A 22456-nucleotide genomic window follows, 5' to 3' on the forward strand; every position below is an offset into this window, starting at 1 on the left:
CTATGGGCTGCCATACAGCTTAAGATATTTCTTTTGTATTTCAAACTTATAAGCAGAAAAAATGTCAAGTATTCCCGCCTGCCGGGTAGGTTTATTCTTTTTCCCTGCAAATGCTGAGGGGAGATCAACAAAATTGAGACTCTTCCAGAAGTTTAAAGAAAAAACAATGAGAATAGCTTTGGACTGAAAATTCAGTATTAATTCTGCATCTAGATATAGCATTCTTCGTGAAACAAGCTTTCGTACGCGCTCACTATAAAGTGGAATCTCAAAAAGTGTATTATTTCGGTAAAATTTTCTGGGGCTTGTTCGGGCTTGTTTCGAAATTTTCTGGGACTTGTTCGGGCTTGTTTTGAAAACCCCTGGGCGTTTTTCTGCGTTGACAATCTGGCAACAGTGCTTTGAGATAAAAATCAAAATTTGTAACAAACTAGTGATTTTGGTTCTAAAAACTTAAAGAACTAGTTTCAGGAAAGCTATCTTTCATGATTAGGCTAGGACTAATAATATTTCTCAGGTGCTGAGCCATGTTAGGGCTACCCGATGCTGGGTGTATTCCAAGCTGCAAGCATTTTAACTACAGAACTTATTTGAAGTCGACTTCCACTGGGGATGGTTGTGGGCAAATATTGAGCAGTTCACATAATTGACCTATAAATTAAGTGAATATACCTCTCAGTGCCTTCTTTTATGGTCTGTCTGAATATAGGCTAATAGCCTAATCACTTTACTTGCAAATTCAATTTTAACCTAACCTTTCTAATTTTAACCAAATGTATAGGCCATATTAGCCTATATATTTTCTATGCATTTATCAATTCTCAATATTATTGCTAATGATTCAATTTAGAAGTAAATCAAAATTAAGTAGGCCTTTTTTAACAAAATTGGAGGAAGAGGTATCATCTTTGAGGCTTTTTAAAGGTTATTAAAATTGAATTTATGCCAAATTATTATTATATTCAGAAAGAGCTTACAAATTGGTGGTAAATAATTAGTTTAGAGCACTTAGAAATGCTAGTTTTAGAAGTGCATTTGTTTATAAAGAAAAGTGTATTAGTCCATGAGCCCTGTGGGCAGCAGGGCAAGATCTGTACTCTCTATTTATTTGTTTTTTTTTCAAGTTTTATCACTCTGTTGAATAAACATAAAATACAGATCTCATCCCACTGCCCACAGGGCTCATGGACTAATACACTTTGCTCTATAAGTAATGTTACCTGTAAGCAAGCCTACTTTATGCATTTTTAGTCTCATTGGAGGGGGATTTTAGAAACCTAAAAATGAATGTGCTTATCTAATACTGACAAAGAAACAATATGCAATCATCAGGATCTTGCTATATACAGTAATACACACTTTAGAGCACTGAGTGGTAAAATTCTAGTTTAGTGAGTTTTGGCTATCTTAGAAAGGGGTTAGGTTAGGAAAATTAAACTTTTGGGGATAGGTCTATAGGCTAAATTATAGGGAAGAGGGGGGCAAAACTTTCCAATTCAAGGTTTTGACCCATATAAGATGTTCTTCTAAAGATACAAACTTCTTTTTTACATGTACAGAAAGCTTATTTTTTCATCTTCCTTTGTAATTTTTTTTCGATGACTTTCATCAAGTTGTTTGTCAGTGAGACCCAAAAACATATGACCTCTTCAAGTGTCCAAAGTTGTCCCTACTGTGGGGTGACTTTGGACACATGGAGGGCATTTCCAGACATCTATTAGTTAACAATTCAGACAGTGTGTTCAGATAGCACAAAAGTAACATAGCTAACTGGAATATCAAAAGAACTCTAAAGGTATTTTCTAGCACTTCACATCATTATTTTTTGGCATGGCAAGACAGGTCACACCCAAATACAAGCCCTTTGACTGCTCGCCTTGTCCCTTCTGCAGCAAAAGGAGTAGGAAGTTTCATAATTATATCATCAAAATCAGTTTCTGCACAATCAGGACATTCTGGGAAGATGAACTTTTCACTAGATTTGTGGAGGAAGTTTATTTTAGCTAATCTGCCACTCACTTCCTCAATCTCACTAACATAGTAAACAGCAGAGTTTGGTTTCTTTCCTACCATAAACCTTACAAGCACAAAATTTCCTGGAGAAAATTCTTTGTCAGTCCCAAGTTCACTGATGCTTCTAGTGTGCAAAGACTCATAATCTGAATTGTCTATGAGCTGTATATCTTTGTCTGAAATGCTATCTTCAGCCTCCTTATCAATGGATAAAACCTTGGACTTTTTCAATGACTCCAAGTTCAAGGACTTTGATCCTGAGGACTCATCTGGTTAATGCTTAGAAACCCATTTTTTAGTTTTCTTGTCAAACTTTGCCTGAGCCTCTGCTTCAAGGGATTGCTTAGTATCTGTATTGCTTAGTATCTAAGTATCTGTCAAAATCCTAGCTTTGTGAGGACCCAGTTGTATTCTTACTTTTGGATATGGTCTTATGCTTTCAGGAGTTATAGGTGGGTTTAGTGTTGCCTTTGGTTGATCCACAAAGACTGGAGCAGAAGTATGAACGGAACCAGGGTGAGGATCATCCATAGTAGAATCTGGCTGATTCTGGGTGGTTTGTCACTTCAGCTGGTAAAAAATTGGCCTCTGTGAAGATATTTGGATTCAAATGCCAAATTCCTGCCTTTTCAAAACCAGGTGTGATGCTATGAGGGTTCTGCTTGTCTAGAAAGGGCTTTTTGCACAACTTTGCTATTTGGTGTATTGAAATTCTCTGACCTGGATTCATCTGCAACCAAGTGTCAAACGACTCCCTGATTGCATGTTTGAATGGTGCATAAATCAAAACATCAAGGGGCTGGATGCAATGAGGGCAATGGGGAGGAAAGGTCAGAAGATGAATTCCATTATCTTTGCATAAGGAAACTACTTCAATTGAAATATGGCTTTCATGATTGCTAAACAGGATCCTCCTTGCTGGGTTTAACTTCTTTCTGGAAGTGCTGTATTGAACAAAGGGATTTCCCCAAGGTCATCTATCCCTTGTGATGGGCTAAGCCAATGCATCCTGGTGATCCATGATCCATCTTGTTACTTTCTCTTGGAAAAACAAACACTGGGGGAATAGTGTCACCTGTGGCAGACACAAAGCACAGCATTGTGGTATTTTCCCCTCTTTCTGCTGACACAGTCTATGCCACCTGTTTTGCCCCCTTTTTAGCAATGACCTTCTAAGCTTGAACAATTATGGGCACTCCTGTTTTGTTGCAGTTCCAAATCCTACCAGGAGGAATGGGGAACTTGCTATACAGTCCCTGGAGATTACAAAAGAGGGCACCAATTACAATGACATCGAAGCCAGTAGCACAAGCCTGGCTTGTATTTTCCCGTTTTCTAATAGACAAACTGGCATTTTGCCTCATAAATATTTTAATCCAGTTGACTCCTGCTCTTTCATTCAGCTCCCAACTTGGTGGGAATTTGAGCTTCAAAGCTGTTGCCCATTGGTAGGTTAATTTTCTTGTTGCATTTGGAGTTAGTTGGTGGTTCAACATTGAGCACTTTTCGAGATATATAACAATTTCTGTCTCTTGTTTGGGAGTAAAAACAAACTTAGAACTCTCCTGAACACAATCATTATCATTGTTTGTACTTGGGCTACACTGCTCAAGATCTTGCATTTTATACTGAAAGCATTTCATGGCATCCACAAGGGTAGACTTCTTCAAAGAAAAATATTCCGCAGCTGCTTGGAAAGATGAATTTACGATTTGTCTTACAGCACACTCAGTAATTCTGGAGCTGGGGGACCACCCTCCCCCTTCAAATATAGGTGCAAACCATTTGTAAAAGAAAAATATCAAGAATATAGAGAAGCCTGTATGTAGTCTATAATAAAACTGAAATACTTTGTAATTTCCTACCTCCAGCTACTTCCAATTCCAGACTTGAAGATACTTCCATCAGCATGGGGCAAAACCAGACACCTTGAAATGTGCCCAGAGTTGCCCCCAAAAAAACTATTTGGAGTCACCCCTTATTGACACCATTTTGAAAGTTTACCTTTATGTGGAAACCATCAGACATTTTTGATAAAAATTACCAGGAAAATGCTGAAAAAATACCTCTTAGGATCCTGCTAACTTACAACTCTGTAGCTGCAAATATATTTAAAATCAGCATTAAATGCTTCTAAATATCTAATTTCATTAAGATCTGATCACCCGTTTGTAAGTTAAAAATACCTCATTTTTTCAAATTTTTCCAATTTAACCATCCACCCACTCCCCCCAATTCTTTTGATGTAGCTATTGGTATCAAAATTCCATTTTTTAGAGTTTTGGTTACTATTGAGCTGGGTTGCTCCTTATTACAGTTTGTTACCACAAACTAATTGATAACTTGGAAAATATTCAATGAGAACTACAGGTGTCAAAATTTACAGATATTATATACAAACTTCTTTACCTCTTATCTCAGATGTCTTTGGCATCAAACATTAAAAACTTTTGTCAAATGTGTGCTACATGAATGGCATCTAGCAGTGATTTTCTGAATGGATTAGTTCAAGATTTTGGATGAGAGATCCAATGTACAGTTTTGCCCCCTCTCCGCTTTCCCAGGAAGGTATTTTAAAGTACCCACCTCCACTCCTTCTCCCTCTAGAGGGCCCTGAAATTTGCCTACATGACAGGTCTATTGAAATTTTGACAAAACAATATTTTACCTTAATTTTCAGTTACCAGTTGCTTTTTCTCTGCCTTTAGTTCTGAAAATGCAATTCCTGCTATTTCAGTAGAATTCTGAGCCATATCAATGTTTGTATTTTCAAAATTTAGGAAATGTATTTGCATATATTTAAAACCTTATAAATTGGGATTGAGCAAAGTTGTGAAGATGAAAAATTTTTTGTTGTACTTCATTCAAGCAGAAGATCTATTTTGCAAGGTCTCACTTTTTATAATGCACATATTTTAAAGGTCAGGACCCTCTAGAGGGAGAGGGAGAGGAGGTAGGTACTCCAAATACCTTCCTGTGACATTATTTAGCCTTTAGACTTATCCCTGAAAGTTTCTTTTTCCTAACCTAACCCCTTTACAAGATAGCCAAAAGTCACTAAACTAGAATTTTACTGCACTTAGAACAAAACTAAACATTTACCAAATTGGCACTGTATGATATTTTCACTTTATTTATAGGTCATTTATGTATACTGCTCAATATTTACCTGGTTGTGAAGCAACTGTATGCTTATTAGATTTGTAATGGAATAATCTTTATGAGGTTCAATTGTATTTATTACTATTTTGTGATAATTTTGTTTAATAATACTTTCAATAGGCCTTTGTTTCAAATTGATAGTAGCATAACAGCAATAATGATACTGGTACATAGTTACTCCTCTAAAGATGCTTCTTAGCTATCTTATCAAAAGTTTCTAAAAAAGTAAGCCTTAATTCAAAGGTAATTTGCCATCTCTATAATTGTGCCAGCTAAGCTACTGTGACACCATCAGCTAGCACAATTTTTTTAAGCCTATTTTTTTGCTCCAAGCTACAATTTAAGGCGAGGTAATTCTTTTTACTTTGTTAAATCTGGAATGCATTCATTAAGGGCAAAGGAAATATGCCAATATTACCCTTTTCAATGAATCACTAATAACTAAAGATTAGTGCAATTCAAAGCTCACTCCAAATATTGCCCAAGCCTAATCTTCTCTACTGTGACAATTTGTAACATTTTCAGGGTTTTTAATTCCTTTGCTAGACAGATGATGAACTTATGGTAATGCTGAATAGTTTGGTTGCTTTTGAAAGAAACATGCTTATAAAAGTACTAGCCTAGATCAAGCCTACCATTAAACTTCTTTTTTTTCTATTTTCAAATATTATGATTGATTTTCCAACAATACACCTCCCCTCCCATCTGATTGTTCCATTTATAGCCTGAATAGTGGGAGAATGATATTTTCGTGAATGTATATGGTCTACAACCGAAATCCTCTCATGAGAAGGTGTTTTGGTGTCCCTACCTCCACTCTTCCCATTTCCATATAATATGCACACAGGCATGTGTTGTTCATATTTGGTTAAAATTATAGATGAGAGGGGTTGATTTTCCAACAATGCACCTCCCCTCCCATCTGATGGTTCCATTATAGCCTGGATAATGATATTTTCATGAATGTATGTAGTCTGCTACCAAAATTATTTAATGGGAAAGTGTTTTTGGTGTCCCTACCTCTACCCTTTCCATATAATATGCATTCAGCCATGTGCTGTTCATATTTGGTTACAATTCTAGATGAGAGGCTTTTGTCTATTTAAGATGGTAATTGAATTAGGTGAATAAATCCTCAAAAGCGGATCCAGACCCACAACAATTCTCTGGTAAAAGTTTTGAAGCACCTACCTCTACTAATTCCCCCTGGTACTGAACTTTGATGACCTTTTACTTTGTGTTTTAGGATTGAAAGCTTGAGAAAAAGATATACTGTAGAAAACAAGTAATAAGAAAAGTTTATTGAGCCTCATATCTTTGCTTAATGCTGATTTATGAGGACCTTATAGGAATGAATATATGACTGAAAATTTGGTTGATAGAATAGAAATTACATTTCAAAAGCTAGATCAAACATAAACAAGACTGAAAATCCAAAATGAAGGTAAAACATTTTTTTCAAAATTTAGATAAAGCATTTTTAACTATGTAATAAAAAAATTTTATATTTAGGTAAAATCCAAAACTAAGGTAAAACATTCCTTTTATCAAAATTTAGATAAGTATAGACCTGTCATATGTAGAATCTTCTATGGTTTAGAAATAATGAAATGTGGGGAAAGTATCTTGATAATACCATTCTAATGCATATTTCAGGCCTACATTTATTCCTAAATTTTTCATTTGCCTAAATATACTACTCTGAACAGCTCTTGAGTGTTTTCAAAGCCTAAAATAACTCAGTAGTTTATGGTAAGCTCATTTACATTTGCAGAATGATCTTTTAGCCTATAAAAGTGGTCATGAAAAAAAAGATTGAAGTGTTCAGATCAGATTGCGAAAAATCTTGAATCTTCAAAATGGATCTTGTAGATTTTGAGCGAAATTGTAATTTTTAATGAGTCAATTAATTCATGTCTAATATTATGAAATAGTCAGTCTGTGCAGGATGTAAGCATACCTCTTTGGCCAGTGATGAAAACTGTTACAATATCTTTTATTTGACTCAAGGTAAAATACCAGCCAATAAAGACAAGGTTATGTCTTTAAATAAAAACCTTTGAATTTTTGATGACTGAAATTAAAGAAATGTTTTCCATTGCAAAGTGTAAGCACTGGAAATATTGGTATTCTCTCCTTTGTGAATAAAAAATGTTGCCATGTAATTTAGAATTGCGACAAAACAGGGGTCATCACTTTGCCAAGCAACTGTCAAACAAATAAGTGCCACAAAGAATAAATTACCTAACAAAGTCCATCCTTTCTTTCTGAGAAGAAATTCGTTAAATCTTGAAGCTAAATTCAAACTTTTGAAGAAGCTTGCAAAAATTGTCAAAAAAAAGTGCTTCCCAGTGAAAGGTAAAACTCTTGGTTTGCCTTTAATACCACTATTAACAGCTCATTTTGGCATCAAGCAGCCTGGGGCCACAGCTTTGCATGCCTCTTTTCTCCCTTATCTGGCTATCTTATTCTTTTTTGAATGTAATTTAATGTTTCTTTTTGTATGTTTAGCTATTTTACCTTTTTTTTATTGTAATTTTTTGCGTTTTCACTACCTTAGAAAATGTCTGAAACAAGTCCTTGGTTCCCTCTAGTTTCTCCCAAGATTTTGACTTCTCTCTAGGCTCTGAAAGCATTCCTTTTTTGTATTTATGTTGAAAATTGGAAAAACTACAAAATTGGCCTTATTCTACATTTTGACTAATACATTTGCTTCCCGTTACTGTAAATTGACAAAAACACTTAAAATAGGTAAGTCATATGGAAGTTGACGAGAAAATGGGAACGTGCCACAGAAACGTTAAAATCAAAAACAAGTAAAAGGTCCATTACCTTAATTTTGAATTAACCTAGAAATTAAAGAATAATTTAATTTTAATCCATTTCTATATACCTTACGTAAATTGGATATATGTTTAAATCTAATACAAAACTTCTGAAAGCAAGGTGAAATTTGATCAGGTGGCTCTGGAGTAGAATATTGGAAGCTTAGGCCAGTAGCCATCGTTTTGATTTTTCCTGGGGCGGGGGGGGGGGGAGAATGAAGAAGATGGGGTTTATCTCCCATGCATTTCTTCTAAGTGTCCCTAATAAGGTTCCTTTTTTAACCTAAAGACCAAGTTAAAGGCCGGAAAAACATTTACTACAGTGCCAATAATATATTTTGAAATTTTCTGGTACTGGTAATGCCAAAACCACCCTAATGATAATGGCTCTTATGCACCTTATTATGATGGAATAATATAGAACCAGTTTAACTTTGTCGTAGATACTGTTATTTTGGTATCAGTAGATATATAAAAGAATTAACTTGTTATGCTGATTTCAAATATATAAGATCCATGAAGTTTAGTATTATCCATCCCAAGCTATGAGCCTTCGAAAAGGGGGGTGAACACCCTCTAAAAGTCAAGGGCTCTTAAAGAAAATCGCGTCGTCAGATTCGGCGTATCCCAGAACCTGATTGAAGGCGTTTCAAGCTCCCATCCAGAAAAATGCGGAACGTTGTATTTTTTCCAAAAGAAAGATGATCATGGATGCGTGTTTTTTTTCCTAAGGGCGATCGCATCAAACCAATGGTCCAAGAATTAAAAGCTCTAGTACCCTTTTTGAGTGACCGAAAAGATTGGACAGCAACTAGCCCCCCTCCCACCTCCTGTTTTCCTCAAAGTGGTCCGATCAAAATTCAGGGATAGCCAATTTGTTTAGCATCGTTGAAAAGCCCAATATTTGTGCCTTTGGAGATATTATGGCTCCCACGGCCCCTGGGGAAAGGTCTTTAAGTTATAAAATTTGCCCATTATTTACGTATAGTATTTGTTGTTGGGAAATATGCATCATACGTTTTTTGGGTGGAAGGTGTGATTTTTCTGCTGGATGAATTTTCCACGGGGTGTATTTTCCATGGGGAGGGAAGTTTCTGGGGGTGAACTTTCCATTTGAAATTTTACGCTTGGGGAATTTGCCGGAATTTCTATACGAATTTCTTTTTATTACCTTTCTTTCTCTTTGGTGACTCAGTTTTACATGTGGAGGTGTTAAGGTTGAGGTTCATTTTAATAATAAAATAAGTTACAAAATGTCCAGAGCCCGGCTGAGAAGACAAATCCGTAATGCACAGGATAGAAAAAAACTTCTATAAATAAATACAACATCCATACTTCACTACATACAATTCAAACAAGTGTAATTAAACGTATTCCCCCGTCAATTGCCGGTCAACAGCACCACCCGTTGACGCGTCCAGCGAAATAAACATAAAAATAAATAAAGATACCTAGAACCCTGGAGAATGCCTAGGTCCAGTATCATAAAAAACATATATAAAATATAAAGTGAATTGTTCGGGGGAATTTTTTTTTACCGGGTTGGAGTTTTCCAGAATATCTTTCAGTAGGAGAGGGGTTTTGCGCGGGAGAAATTCGCCATGGGAGGGTTTACAACGGGATAAATTCTCAAGAGGGAATTTTCTGTGGGAGCATATTTCTACTAAGGGGTGGAGTATCTTCGGGAAAACTTTTCCACGGAGGAGGCGATTTCCGGCATGACCTTAAAATCAATCTTTTTAAGTGAGTCTCTTTCAAATGAAAGCGCGCTAAGAATAATTTTTCACCTGGAACCATCTGCAAGAATTTTCGAGGGGAATTTTCAGCATTAATGGAATTATATGGGAGGAATTTTCCCGAGGGAGGCGGTACTTTACGTGGGAATAACTTTCCATGGAGGGATTGCCTGTAAATAAAAAAAGAATTTTTCATGGAGGAGCTGGATTTTCCCCCTTGGAGCTGGATTTCTCCTATTATTTAGAAACGATCAGAAATTAAATACAAAAAAATAGTAATTCAACCAAAAGTAAGGAGCAACGTCAAAACTTAAAAAGAAAAGAAACTATTTCGTAAATGAAGAGACTGCTCCCTCCTCAATACCTCGTTCTTTACGCTAAAGTTAGATTTTGTGTCCCGATTCTTTAAAAACTACTCCTGAAACAAAAGAGCTGTTTAATTAGAATAATAAGCTGTTTTAAATGTTCTTAAAAAAACTTAAGCGTAAAAAGTGAGGTATTGAAAAGAGGGCGGCCTTCCTTATAAAAGTAATAGTTTCTGTTCGTTTTAAGTTTTATGATGTTGCTCCTTACTATCAGTAGTGAAAAAACTTTTTTTGTTTGATTGATTTTAAAAACGGGAAATAAGTAAGAGATAAGAAGCCTGTAAAAACCTTAATCATGAACGAATCGTAGAATGTAATCGTAAAATCGTAATTGTAATAGTAAAATCGAAAAAAATCCTTTTCTTTGTAGTGATAGCTTTCCTCCTGTAAAATAGCTGCATTAAAATCACAAGTTTTGCCTCATTTTTACCAATATAACTTCATTGAGTGTTCTATTAAAGTTTGCTTTCATATAATCCAAGTTTCATTGGTGTTTGGCGACATTATTCGCCAAATACGGAATTATTATATTCTTTCATGTTTTTCCTCATTAAGTTTGGCTTTTTCTTTCTTTTTTTGTTTTGTTTGCAACGACGGTAGTAATCATTTTAAAAGTAAGCATGCTAAAAGTTATAAAAAAAAGGAGCATTGAAACCAATTTTAACTAACTAAACGGAGCCGTATTTCAAAGTGCTTTCATAGCAATACTTCTACTATTTCTGACTTTTTTTCAAGGATTATCTGGGTTTCACCAAAAAAATATTGTTCTCCGAAAACCTCCCGAAAATTAACATTAACGGAAATGAAACTTGTTCTCCAAAAATTAAACTTAACGAAAAAATAGTGTTCTCCAAAATATCTGAAAATTAATCTGAACTAAGATTAGTGATTTATATGTGGTGTTGATGTTTGTGTATTTACGGGCATTAGTTTTTGGCGATATTTTAGAAAACAGAAATTTCTTTCGGGGAAGCCAGGAGAAACCCCGAACGTTTGGTGGCAGTGGAGTACTTTTCTGCTGCAATATTAAATGTAGTTAGGCTAATTGTTTGTGTTAAGAATTTTCTTGTTGTTGTTGGTAGTTAAGAACTAGAAAAAATCTGTCAAATTACAACAGAAATGTGAACAATTTTATAAAATGCAGAATTTTCCTTTGAAGTTTCCTTTGATTCTGGATCACATTGAGATAATTGACAGCATTAAAAAAGAAAGAAAAAATATTTATTTTCAAAAAAGCTAGGGTTAAGGCTATGTTAAGTATTTTCATGTTACTGTTGTTAGTTTAGAACAAGAAAATGTCTGTCAAATTATAACAGAAATGCAAACAATTTTATAAAATGCAGAATTTTATTCAGGTTCAAATCATCATCAGGTTCAAATTCCTACCTGATGATGACAAGCACAAGTCCCGTGGAAATTATCGTTTGAAGAAAATCAATCACCTGACATCCATAGCTTAGGTAAGCTTGTTACCATCTTTCATTACTATGTTTACAAAATGACTTTACAAACTCATCAACGATCTTTTTATATACAGCTTTGCTACAATTTTCTTATAAGATTTTTTTGGGGGGAGTGGGTTATGTGGAGTGGGCCTCGCATGTGCATCTGTATTATGTACATCCAATCTATAGGTAACACTATTCATGGGCAATTTTGTCAAACTAACCGTTTTTGGCAGGAGAAAATAACTTGAAATAGAAACTAGAATATTTACCCTCAGACAGGTAATTTTTCAGTGGGTTGTGAATGAAATCCAGTTACTAGAGTGAAATTCCTGTCACAGTCTCGTTCAAGATAACATGGCGTCTTTATGACTTAAGCTTCCGTTGCGTTTTTGGATATGTATATTCATTTCCTAGATAACGCCATCTGGTCACCGCTGTTAAATCAATGGAGTCGATAATTACAATTTTTCAACATCCAATTATTAACAATTTGATTTTCAGTAATGAAATATTTAATTTTCAGATAACGCAATCTATGGTTGGTGTTGTAAAATCAGTGGACTCAGCAATGAAATCAATGAATTTGGAGAAAATCTCAGGTCTGATGGATAAATTTGAAAGTCAGTTTGAAGATTTTGATGTACAGAGCAGTTACATGGAACGAACGATGTCACAGACAACAACAGTGTCCATTCCACAGAGTGAGGTTGATACTACGATTATGCAAGTCGCCAACGAAGCAGGGCTTGTAAACTTCATATCTTTCTTCTTGGACTAGAAAATTTAGCACCCCTACACACCACAGTGGCAATAGTGGATTAATTGAGAGATTAATTTTCCATTTTGTCATTCTTAATACTTTTTAATCTATTTAATCCTTCTTAATCCACCATTTCAATCTTTGTCTATTCAGAAAATGACGAGAAGAAAATTTGTTTTTCTTTAGGCGTAATTTTTCTTCATTTGAATTTGGAAACTATCTGCAACACCTTTTAAAAAGATTACCAGAAGGTGATAGGATAAATGGCACTTGGATCATAATTCTATTCTTTTCTATGATTTTTAGCATGCCAATGTTACCCAAAGAACAGTTGCTGGTCCAAAAAGTGAAACAACTTGTCCTCAACATTTCAGCTGCAGTAATGACGTATTATAAGGACTACTTCTCTAAAACCCTGTACAAATGCTAATGCAAAAAGTAGGACGAGTGATGCTTCAGCTGCAATAATGACTTATTATAAGGGCTACTACTCTAAAACCCTGTACAAATGCTAATGCAAAAAGTAGGACGAGTGACACTTCAGCTGCAATAATGAGGTATTATAAGGGCTACTACTCTAAAACCCTGTACAAATGCTAATGCAAAAATTAAGAATAGTGAGTATGTCTGGTCATTTTAGATTGAATACTTTTCTAATCTACCGTTTACAATAGGGTGATCGTGGCGAATGTTTCTTTTCCTAGTTGTTGTTATTGTTCCAGCTAAAACACTTAGATGGGCAAGCAAGACAAATAACCACATGTTGGACAATATTTTCTTTAATATCTTATCAAAAGCGTCGAGACCCTAAAGAAAGGGGATAGCAAAAAATTTACATACTCCTCAGTAGGGTCGTCAAGGGGGGATACTAGGGCTTGGTTCCCATAGAAACCTGGGAAAGAACAGGTCAGAACTCTTTTATAGCTTGACTTTTTTTTATTGTAGTCGGAATTTTGCTTTTAAAAAGTACAATAGTATTAGAAAAAGTGAATAATTGAGACGCCATTGAACCGGGCTTGGTAAATGAGCAATGCGAAGTGATTCTAGTGATTTGTGGAAAAATTTAAGATGGGTGCGTAATTTGAAAATGAAATCTTAAAATGTCAATATACATCTACCGCCTCATTGCACACTTTGAAGCAATTATGGAAACTCAAAATAAAATTTGAAACAACTCAAAGGCTATTAATAGTGCGTTTTCCAATAACGAAATCTGCAGAATCCAACTTCATTCTTAATTTATTTTTCCTAATTTCACGGCAAGAATTGGTTAAAAACTAGAGCCAACAACATTTGAGTTGCAGGAGAATGTTAGCAGCAATGTTCTGTTATCTTGTGGAAGTGAAGTCGTTTTTAAAATCACCGCTAAATGTTATTTTTAGGACGATGGAAACCGGCATTTAGCGAAAATAACTCAATTAAAGTACCTGCCATCTATCTTGATACAAAAGCTTCCGAAGCTGGCTACCAAGAGAATGTGTTTAGTCTAAAAGTTCTAACCTTCGATTAATGTGAAGGTTTTAAATTAATTTTTTTAAACCAGTTTTGGCGATCCATAGGATCATGAATTGAAAAAGTCGAACCGTATATAATGAAAAATGTCTAGTTGAATTAACTTAATTGAATAATTAATTGTTGCTCCAAATTTTAACTAATTAATTTAATTATTTTTAAGCAACGAATTAAGAATTTTAATGAATTTTAAGTAGTTATTATTAAGCAATGAAAGATAAAATTTAATTTTGTTTAAATAAGAATATCGAAGTATTACGTTTTTTTTGCATGCAAAAACCTTGGTTCAAAGATAAATTTTTTCGCACTATTTCCAACCTAAGAAGTGGCCATTATGTACAGTATTTGAAAATGCCAAAAAAGTTAAAACCAATGAAACGAATCTGAAAAAGTACAAAAACAAAGTAAATAAGTTGGATATTTCCCCATCATGTACACATGTATACATTCACATGTATGTTGTTAAGTTACATTTATTAATGTAAACATAAAATTTACAAAACATATTGTACGTATTAAACGTATTGTACGTATTAAACGTAAAAAAATGGAGGGTTTTCCTTGAAAGTTTATGAAACACTAATCTAAATTCTTTAAGTGATTTTACATGGGGGGGGGGGCATACATTTGCTACGTCATTTGATACTTGCTCTGCTTCTCCGGCGACTTTCAATTTTCTAGAAGTGCCATCTAAGGTTTCCTTAAGCCATTTCTTGTCTTAATTATGTTACCTAATCAGCAATGTAAAAACCTGAGAAAAAGAAAGAGAAATTGAAATGTGCTTAGAATGTTAGTGTAAATGTCGTTGAAGGTTGAAAAGATATAGCTGTTTTTCTTTTATTTTATTGAATATTAATTTAATCTTGATTTAAGGTTGGATCTTAAAGCCTTATTTCCTGTTGGTGAAACATCTTCTATAGCAGAGACTGCCTCAAACCCTGATCTAGATGAGCTGACCGAAAGACTGGCGAGATTAAGACAAAATATATGTTAATGGTACGCATAGTTATATAATCTTTTTGTTTGTCAATGTGGTTGAATATCATTTAGTGTACGGTTCCTTATTGACTGAACTCAAGAAAAACTCAAGCCACAAATCTCAAACTACGTGTTTCAACCCGGAAAAACACAGTCCTTACAAATTTCAACCCACGTAAAAAGTAATTCTGCAAAACTCAGATCAAGAGAAATTTGGACAATATAACACTTAACCCGGTATAGCTCAACCCAATGCAAAAATAAACCTGATTTCGGATTCCGGATGGTTCGCCCATAGAAAACATGGTATAGGGACAACACACCATCAGACACCTACTTACGGAGAGTAATCGACCTAATAGATGGATAAAGAAAGTGCAGCACGGGATATAGATGGGTACCGCTTTAAAGAGACGTTTTTGAACTTTTCAAATGATGATGATCGTAATGATAATAACGGCATCGGCAACGTCAGATTTTTTAAACGATAATGATTCAGAAAGGTACAATGAGAAAAATTACGGTGATAACGTTGCAATAAAAAAAAGGTTTGGCAGTATCAGCATTGTCAATATCATTGACGTTAATGTCAGCGTTGATGTTGCGGTGGATAATAAGATTCTTGTCAACGACACTATTATTTTGTGTCATCTTATGATCATTATCATCGTTGGTAGATTGTTATTTTTTAAGCAGAACTAAATGTCTACAAATCGGAGTCTGCCGCGCCTTCAATGCACCTCATTCTGTCACAAAGAGTGTTCACCGTGACGTCATTGTTTCCACTATTAATTCGACTGGGCCGATTATATCCTGTGTTGAATTTTACTTGGATTAATTTCTGATGTGTTGAAACATGGTTCAGTTTTAACATGGTCAAGTTTGGATTGGGTGAATTTTGCTGGGTTATAGTTTGCTCGTTTGTTTTGCGTATATTTTTCGCGGGTAGAATTTTGCGTCCATGAGATATAATTCCAGCCTACTAGCTAAGCCCTCTGTTAAGGATATGGAATCATTAGTTAAATCTAATTAGAAAGAAGAATATGTATATAGGTTTGAGAGATTATTTTCCTTCAGCAAAAAGTATAGACCCTGCTTGAGTCAAATTCGTGTTGTGGACAGGTGTGTCACCCTCTGAGTCTATAAAAGAAAATTCCTTATTTCCCACCTACACACGCCAAGGGGAAAAGCCATCGTCAATATGGACAAAAAGCATATGGCTTTTAAGCTGCATCTCAAACGGAATTTACAATTACTATTATTTTTTCAACAGCAGTAGATCAATAAGTGTATTTCTTACCTATTCTTATCATGTCGGCGTCCAATGTATGTTACTATTTTAATTTTTAAAAAGTATTTGATTGCAATCGTAAATGGGCAAAAAATGAAAGATTCATTATTCTGATTGTGACAAAACGTGTATTTGGTGTGTATCGAGCATCTGCTTATGTATTGGTCTAGTAATTTATGTTTTTGTTTCCCGAAACGTATGAGTAAACGAATAAAATCGATTGAGAATCCCGAGTTAAATTTGTAAGGGGAATGCGGTACTAGATTTGACTGTCAACCCGCGGTACCGATCACCACTTTCTGACCCTTCAGGCATGACATGCATCGTGGGGTTGGCGTGCTTAGATAGTGTTAAAAATTATGATCAAGAAAATGTAACGAATTTAGACATCCTATTTCCCTTAAATTTTTCTTTATGAGATCCTGCCACCCCAACTGTGGTCGACTCGCGATCTGTTCACCCTTGACGGTTGGCCAAAAAGGACAATCTTTGGAATTATATCATCTTTCATCCCCAGAACGTGCCCAAGTCATCAAATAAAGGATAGCTCAACACAATAATGAAATATGATTCAGCAACAACCAAGATACACTATACAAATAGGTCCCTTGAAAAAGGTTATTTGATGAATCTAACTTCTTCACACGAGCTACAAAAAAGAGAAGACTGACCTAAAAGGATGTTTTGTAAATATTTTGGGTATTTTTTGAGTCTTCATTAATCTATTTTTGAAAATTGGTTTGTAAGGATGTCAACCTTCTTTGGTTCTCCTTCGTTATGTTTACCCGGAACAGTATCTTTGCTAGAGACAATATTGCGAATATTGCTAATGAACATTTCCAATTCGCATTATGTTCACATAGGGTTGTGTTTCCATGACTGTTACAGCTGTTTCTAAAAAAGCTTTACAATAATTTAGTTTAGAGTTGTAAGTGATGTAAATGTTATTTACTCCTCTGTTGTAAATGTTACTTTAAAGTTTGATCAGATTGAATTTTTCTCATGATTCGTCGTTCAGTTTTTTTTCTTAGTGCTCAGATAATTGCGTTGCCCTGTCTTTTTGATTAAAATATATGTTCCAGATGTTTAAGCGATATTGTGTTTTGCTGTGATGGGCAACAAAGGTGAAAAATACACACAATGTTGCCTAGATGACTTCCGATCCAATTTGGCTCATAAAAAGGTCAAATTTCAGTTCGAGAGTGACTCCAGAATTGTATAACTGCTAGTTTGGTGCGAATACCTCTGGCGAATAAGAAATTGTACATATAATGGATAAAACAAACATGCCCCCGTAACGCAAGCAATGCAAATTTCCTATTTCTCTGTCAGGAGTTTTTTGTTAGTAAACTCTTGAGTATACCTAACCTTAACCAATAAGCAATATTTCTCTTTCTTATTTTCTCTTTCGAATCTATATGGAAGAATAATCTTTCATTTTGAGAAAGTAAGTTACTTATTATTCGAAATTATAGATTATTTGATCTTAGAAGATTGAGTTTTTCAGTTACGGGACAAGAACTATTTTTATTTAATACTTTTATTTTGATGTTCATTTAACGTGAATCAAAATTCTTCGAGATAACTTCCAAAATCGGAAAGTTAGTCTGATAAATCGGAGGTATGATCATAAACCGAAGCACAACTTAATAAATTTTGTTATAAACGCGATTATGAACTCGATTTTTTCATTATCCCTGAAATTGACGATGTTCCAAGTAGTTTTGTAATAAAACTAGCGATATACTATCTTTAATATAGACAAAGACTTTGGACATAGACCAATATTTATAGACAAAAAAATAAACGTACAGTAATTCATTTATTAAATCAATATTGAATTATGTATATCAAAATGTAGAGAAAGTAGCAGGTAATGAAAAAAACTGCCCAATGGTGCAGTGTTTTTCGTGATAGAGCACAAAACTACACCATCGAAACTACCACTGGTGTTCGTTTCCATCCTTTGTCTAGAACTATTCACTATACTTGTACTAATAGTTTTTAACGATTCATTTTAAATCGTCCTATGGATGTTTTCCTAGAGTTAAAGGTCGGTTTGACCAAAAACGCTTGGTTGGCTTTATAACTCGTTTTTTGCTTCTCGTGTATTTTTTTCTGGAGCCAAGTATTTTCTTCGTTTTCCTATTTTGTCCCGTAAGTTATATCCCCAAACGTTACGGAGTTTTTGAAATATGTGATAAGATGGATGTTTTAGAAGGTAGATTCAGACAGCGATCTGAGTTTGCTTAAGCTAATAGCTTTTAAACATCCACTTTGAGCATATGCCCAATAAAACTCCAAAAAGTAGTCTTTGTCAGGTTGGCCTTTACAAGACAAATTTTTGAAATATATATATCCTGAAAAGAGAAATCACCAATGCTACAGCACAAACACAAAAAAAAAAAAAAGAAAAGAAAGGAGACAGAAGGAGAAAAGGAAGACTGTTTTCCTAAATTAGTGATTAATATAGACCAGCACTTGAATGAGGCCTTAACCCTACTCATCCATACAATCACATAGGTCAAACAGCATAGCCACACACAATCAACCATAAAGAATCATCCATGGACACGCAGTCATGTCGTCAATAGGTATAAGTCGTCATTTACCAAACAATAGAAAAAATAATATAGACAAATAATTCAGAGGCAACACCCAACATAAGGGCTCATCAGGAGAATACACTGGCCTATATAGGGTTTCGCCACTTTAAATTCTCTACCCAGCACAGTGCTGTGGCTATCACAGAATATCCATGGCATCCCCGCGTCAGGTATCACCCCCAAAATACATGCCTATGAAAAAAAAACAGCAAATGTAAAACAACCAAGTAAAACCAAAAACAAGCTTATCCTGTTAATATATCCCTCCCTTTAGCAACAATAGGTAAACTAAATATTATAAATTTTACCAAATCACAAATATTAAATATTGCTTCATTTTGGTGAAATCGTCTCAGTTTTCCTAGAAAATTGTCATAAATAATCCTTGTCTTAATCAAACCTGCATGTAATAACTCAGTACTGACACTTTCTAATGAGAAGTTTTCAGAGGCTGATGCTCTAATTTCAGATGAAGCCATAAGCTACACCAAGGTCTATTATAATAAGGGCCAAGTGGCCCTTTTTGCTCCAGTTATTGTTGAAATAAAGTTTTCAAGTTACATAATTAACAAAGTCAGATGATCATATGGTTTTTACAAATTCTAGGAAATTGAAATCGAAAGTAATTGGTTCGGTTTTAGTCACTTCTAAATGCTTAAATTATTGTTGTCTTGAAAGGTCATAGTTTCTACTTTGTTCCCTTAGATATTTTCCTTTTATATATATTTTCCCTTAGATTTTTCAAATTTAATCTTCAAAAAGAGTGGAATGAAACACCTTCCCATTTTCCTGAATTGACCTTTTGTCCGATTGACCATTTTATTTCTTCTCGTCAATTGATAAATTTTGTGAAATTATAACCGAAAGTAATTGGTTCATTTTTAGTTACTTAGATTTATTGTTGTCCATTTTTTTATTAACAGTGTTCAATTGGCAAATTTTATGTAATTTCAATCGAAAGTAAATTCTTGATCACATGACAAATTAACCTTTTGACCAGTTGATTATTTTATTTCTTTTCCTCAATTGGCAAGTCCTATAAAATTTTAATCGAAATTAATTTATTCAATTTTAGTTACTAGTAAATTTCGAATTGAAAGAATGGCACAAAGCAATATAGCCTCTTTTGAAAGCATCATATCCAACTTCTCATTTGGCCATTTTTCATGAGCGTTGCCCTTTTGGCTATTTTTGACTACTAACCAAATTCCAGTTGACAATTCTTTGTAATTTTTTACCATTTAACTAATTTACCATTTTGATTTCTTTTCCTCGTTTGACAAACTTATACAATTATACCCTAACACTTGTTTAATTTTAGGCATTTTTAACTTTTGTACCCTAAGAACGGTATGGAACAATATAGCTTACATTGAAAATGCCTCCCGCTCTTATTCAGTAGGCTGTATTTTTTTAGCCAGTTGTTAGTTTTTTTTTATTTTTGCATAGATTGTTTTTTGGATATTAGCCTAAATCTTGTATTAGCCTATTTAAGTAAAATCACCATTACGATTATATGCAAATGAGCGTAAAAGCCCGTAGTTGCTTGGCCAATTCACTTTCAAGCTCTTTTTGTTTTCAGGTTGCCTGATTTCGTTCCTCTTATATTTCTTGATGTATTCAATGCGAAATTTTATCTACCACCTGTTGCGCTTTAGTCTTAGAAACGAGCATTTCTGCTACCGTTCGGAAGAAGTCATAATTTTGATTTTTTTTTGTTTTATAATTTATTATTTTGTACAAAATTTACCACCCTTGATAAATAGTAAATTTTTTCTCCAGTATGTGGTTTTGTTTTGTCTGGTCTCTATTAGAAATTAAATGTGATATGTATTTTGGAATATTCTCTTATTTATTTTTAAGAAATCTTAATTCAATTTTAATTTTTCAATATCCAGGGGGATGGCTTAGTCGTCGTTTTCAATGGACATACCTCAATGGACATTTTTCATTGAAAATTCCCCCCCCCCCAAAATGTCAAAATCTAGAGGGAAAGATACAATAACATGTAGTGGGGGCACAGCCCCCTCCTGATTCACGCCATTGGTCTTACCTATAAATACAAAATTTATTAAACAATGGGTGAATGGCATAACTTACAACCTTTCCCAGGGGACTGTGGGGGGGATTCAATCCACAGAGACAGAGTTCCTGGACCTTTCGATTATGTTAAACAAAATAGCTATATCAAAGTTTTGATTGGATGTATTTGGAGAATTAATGGGTGTGGGAGCGGAACTGGTTGCCCTCCCATCACTTTTGACTCTTCGAAAGGGTCTAGAACTTTCAATTTCCAGTCGCATGAGCTCCTTCCGAAGTTTCTAGAGCGATTCGTTCTGTACAAAGTGCCCTGGTGAAAAGAAAAAATATATACCGTATATGTATTTGGCCTACGTTGCTCTTTACTGAGGCAGTGCTAACATGCTGCCTATAATTGATTAAAAAAAAATTCCACAAAAGAAGTTTGTCAAAGAAAAGTAAATAGCTACATTAAATTGTAGAAGTTTGTCAAATAATTTTTCAAGCATTTAACTACCAATAAATAAATTAAACCCGACACGAACATTTTACAATAAATAGTCATTCAAGCTCAAAAAGAGTCAAAACTGAGGAACAGGGCTGACAACATATATTGCATATAATATATTAATATATATATTATATATTATAATAACATATTTTAACATATAATAAAGTTACAAAAGAGAAAATATTGAAAATGAAATCTTGTTTCTGTTCGTTTTGGGTTTCATTTATTTATTTATTGTATTTGTTTTTATGCTTGAAAAATTATATGAATTTACTGCTCATCTTGGTCTAATGTAGCTCTCTACATTTCTTCAGAAAACTTACTTTGTGGAAAGAGAATTTTTGCAATTAATTTTTGTTCTTTATTAATCGTCGTAGTCTTTTTCATTGGTTAAGAAAAACCAAATTACACTGTGTACTACTAAGGCTATGACAATTTTAGGGAATGTCTAGGGCAAAGGGCGTGTCATCAATATCTTAGGAACGGCTTAGAGTATTAAGTTGAAACTTCCAAGTAATACACTAGTAATACAATTCTTAGTAAGTAATACTTAGTAATACACTAAGGCTATAGGTATGAAAGTGAAAATTTCTGTGAATATGGAGGAGTAAGTCTTGCTAAACCAAAACACACAATGTTGACACTATGTACTACTAAGGCTAAACTTAATAAGATGAATATTTTAGGGAATGTTTTTTGGGAAAAGGGCGTGTCAGCAATTTTTAGGAACGGCTTAGAGCATTCAGTTGAAATTTCCAAGTAATACACTAGTAATACAATTCTTAGTAAGTAATACTTAGTAATACACTAAGGCTATAGGCATGAAAGTGAAAATTTCTGGGAATATAGAGGAGTAAGTCTAGCTAAACCAAAACACACTACGTTCACACTGTGTACTACAAAGGCTAAACTGAATAAGATGAATATTCTAGGGAATGTTTTTGGGGAAAGGGCGTGTCAGCAATATCTTAGGAACGGCTTAGAGCATTAAATTGAAAGTTCCAGAGCATGATGAGTGGCATATCCAACTGACAATAAGGCGCTATGTGCATAATACTACTAATGTGACTACTAATACTATTAAGGCTGTAGGTATGAAGTAAACTTTTCAAAAAATATGTATTAGAAAGTAAAGCTAAACCAAAAGAAAACTCTGTGCACGCAAAGTGTCCAAAGGGCGTATCAGCAATATGATAAAAACGGCTTGGAGTATAATGTTGAAACTTACAG

At 34.3% G+C, this 22456-nt stretch overlaps 2 protein-coding genes across 2 annotated transcripts in view; both read left to right on the forward strand.

Annotated features, from left to right (window-relative positions):
* The first annotated feature begins 417 nt into the window (after positions 1 to 417).
* The window catches only part of LOC136041478 (charged multivesicular body protein 1B1-like), a 54379-nt gene continuing 32340 nt past the window's right edge, over positions 418 to 22456 (forward strand). The window contains exon 1 of the mRNA XM_065726170.1: positions 418 to 493. The gene's annotated coding sequence lies outside the window, so the exon portion shown is untranslated. The remainder of the gene's footprint in view (positions 494 to 22456) is intronic.
* Positions 3655 to 14815, forward strand: LOC136041517 (charged multivesicular body protein 1b-like). The gene is made up of 3 exons (XM_065726222.1): positions 3655 to 3744; positions 12073 to 12293; positions 14695 to 14815. The coding sequence occupies exons 1-3, from the start codon at positions 3655 to 3657 to the stop codon at positions 14813 to 14815; spliced, it is 432 nt and encodes a 143-aa protein (XP_065582294.1).

This window comes from Artemia franciscana, unplaced genomic scaffold (genome assembly GCF_032884065.1).
Source record: "Artemia franciscana unplaced genomic scaffold, ASM3288406v1 PGA_scaffold_23, whole genome shotgun sequence".
In the NCBI taxonomy this organism is placed as follows: domain Eukaryota; kingdom Metazoa; phylum Arthropoda; class Branchiopoda; order Anostraca; family Artemiidae; genus Artemia; species Artemia franciscana.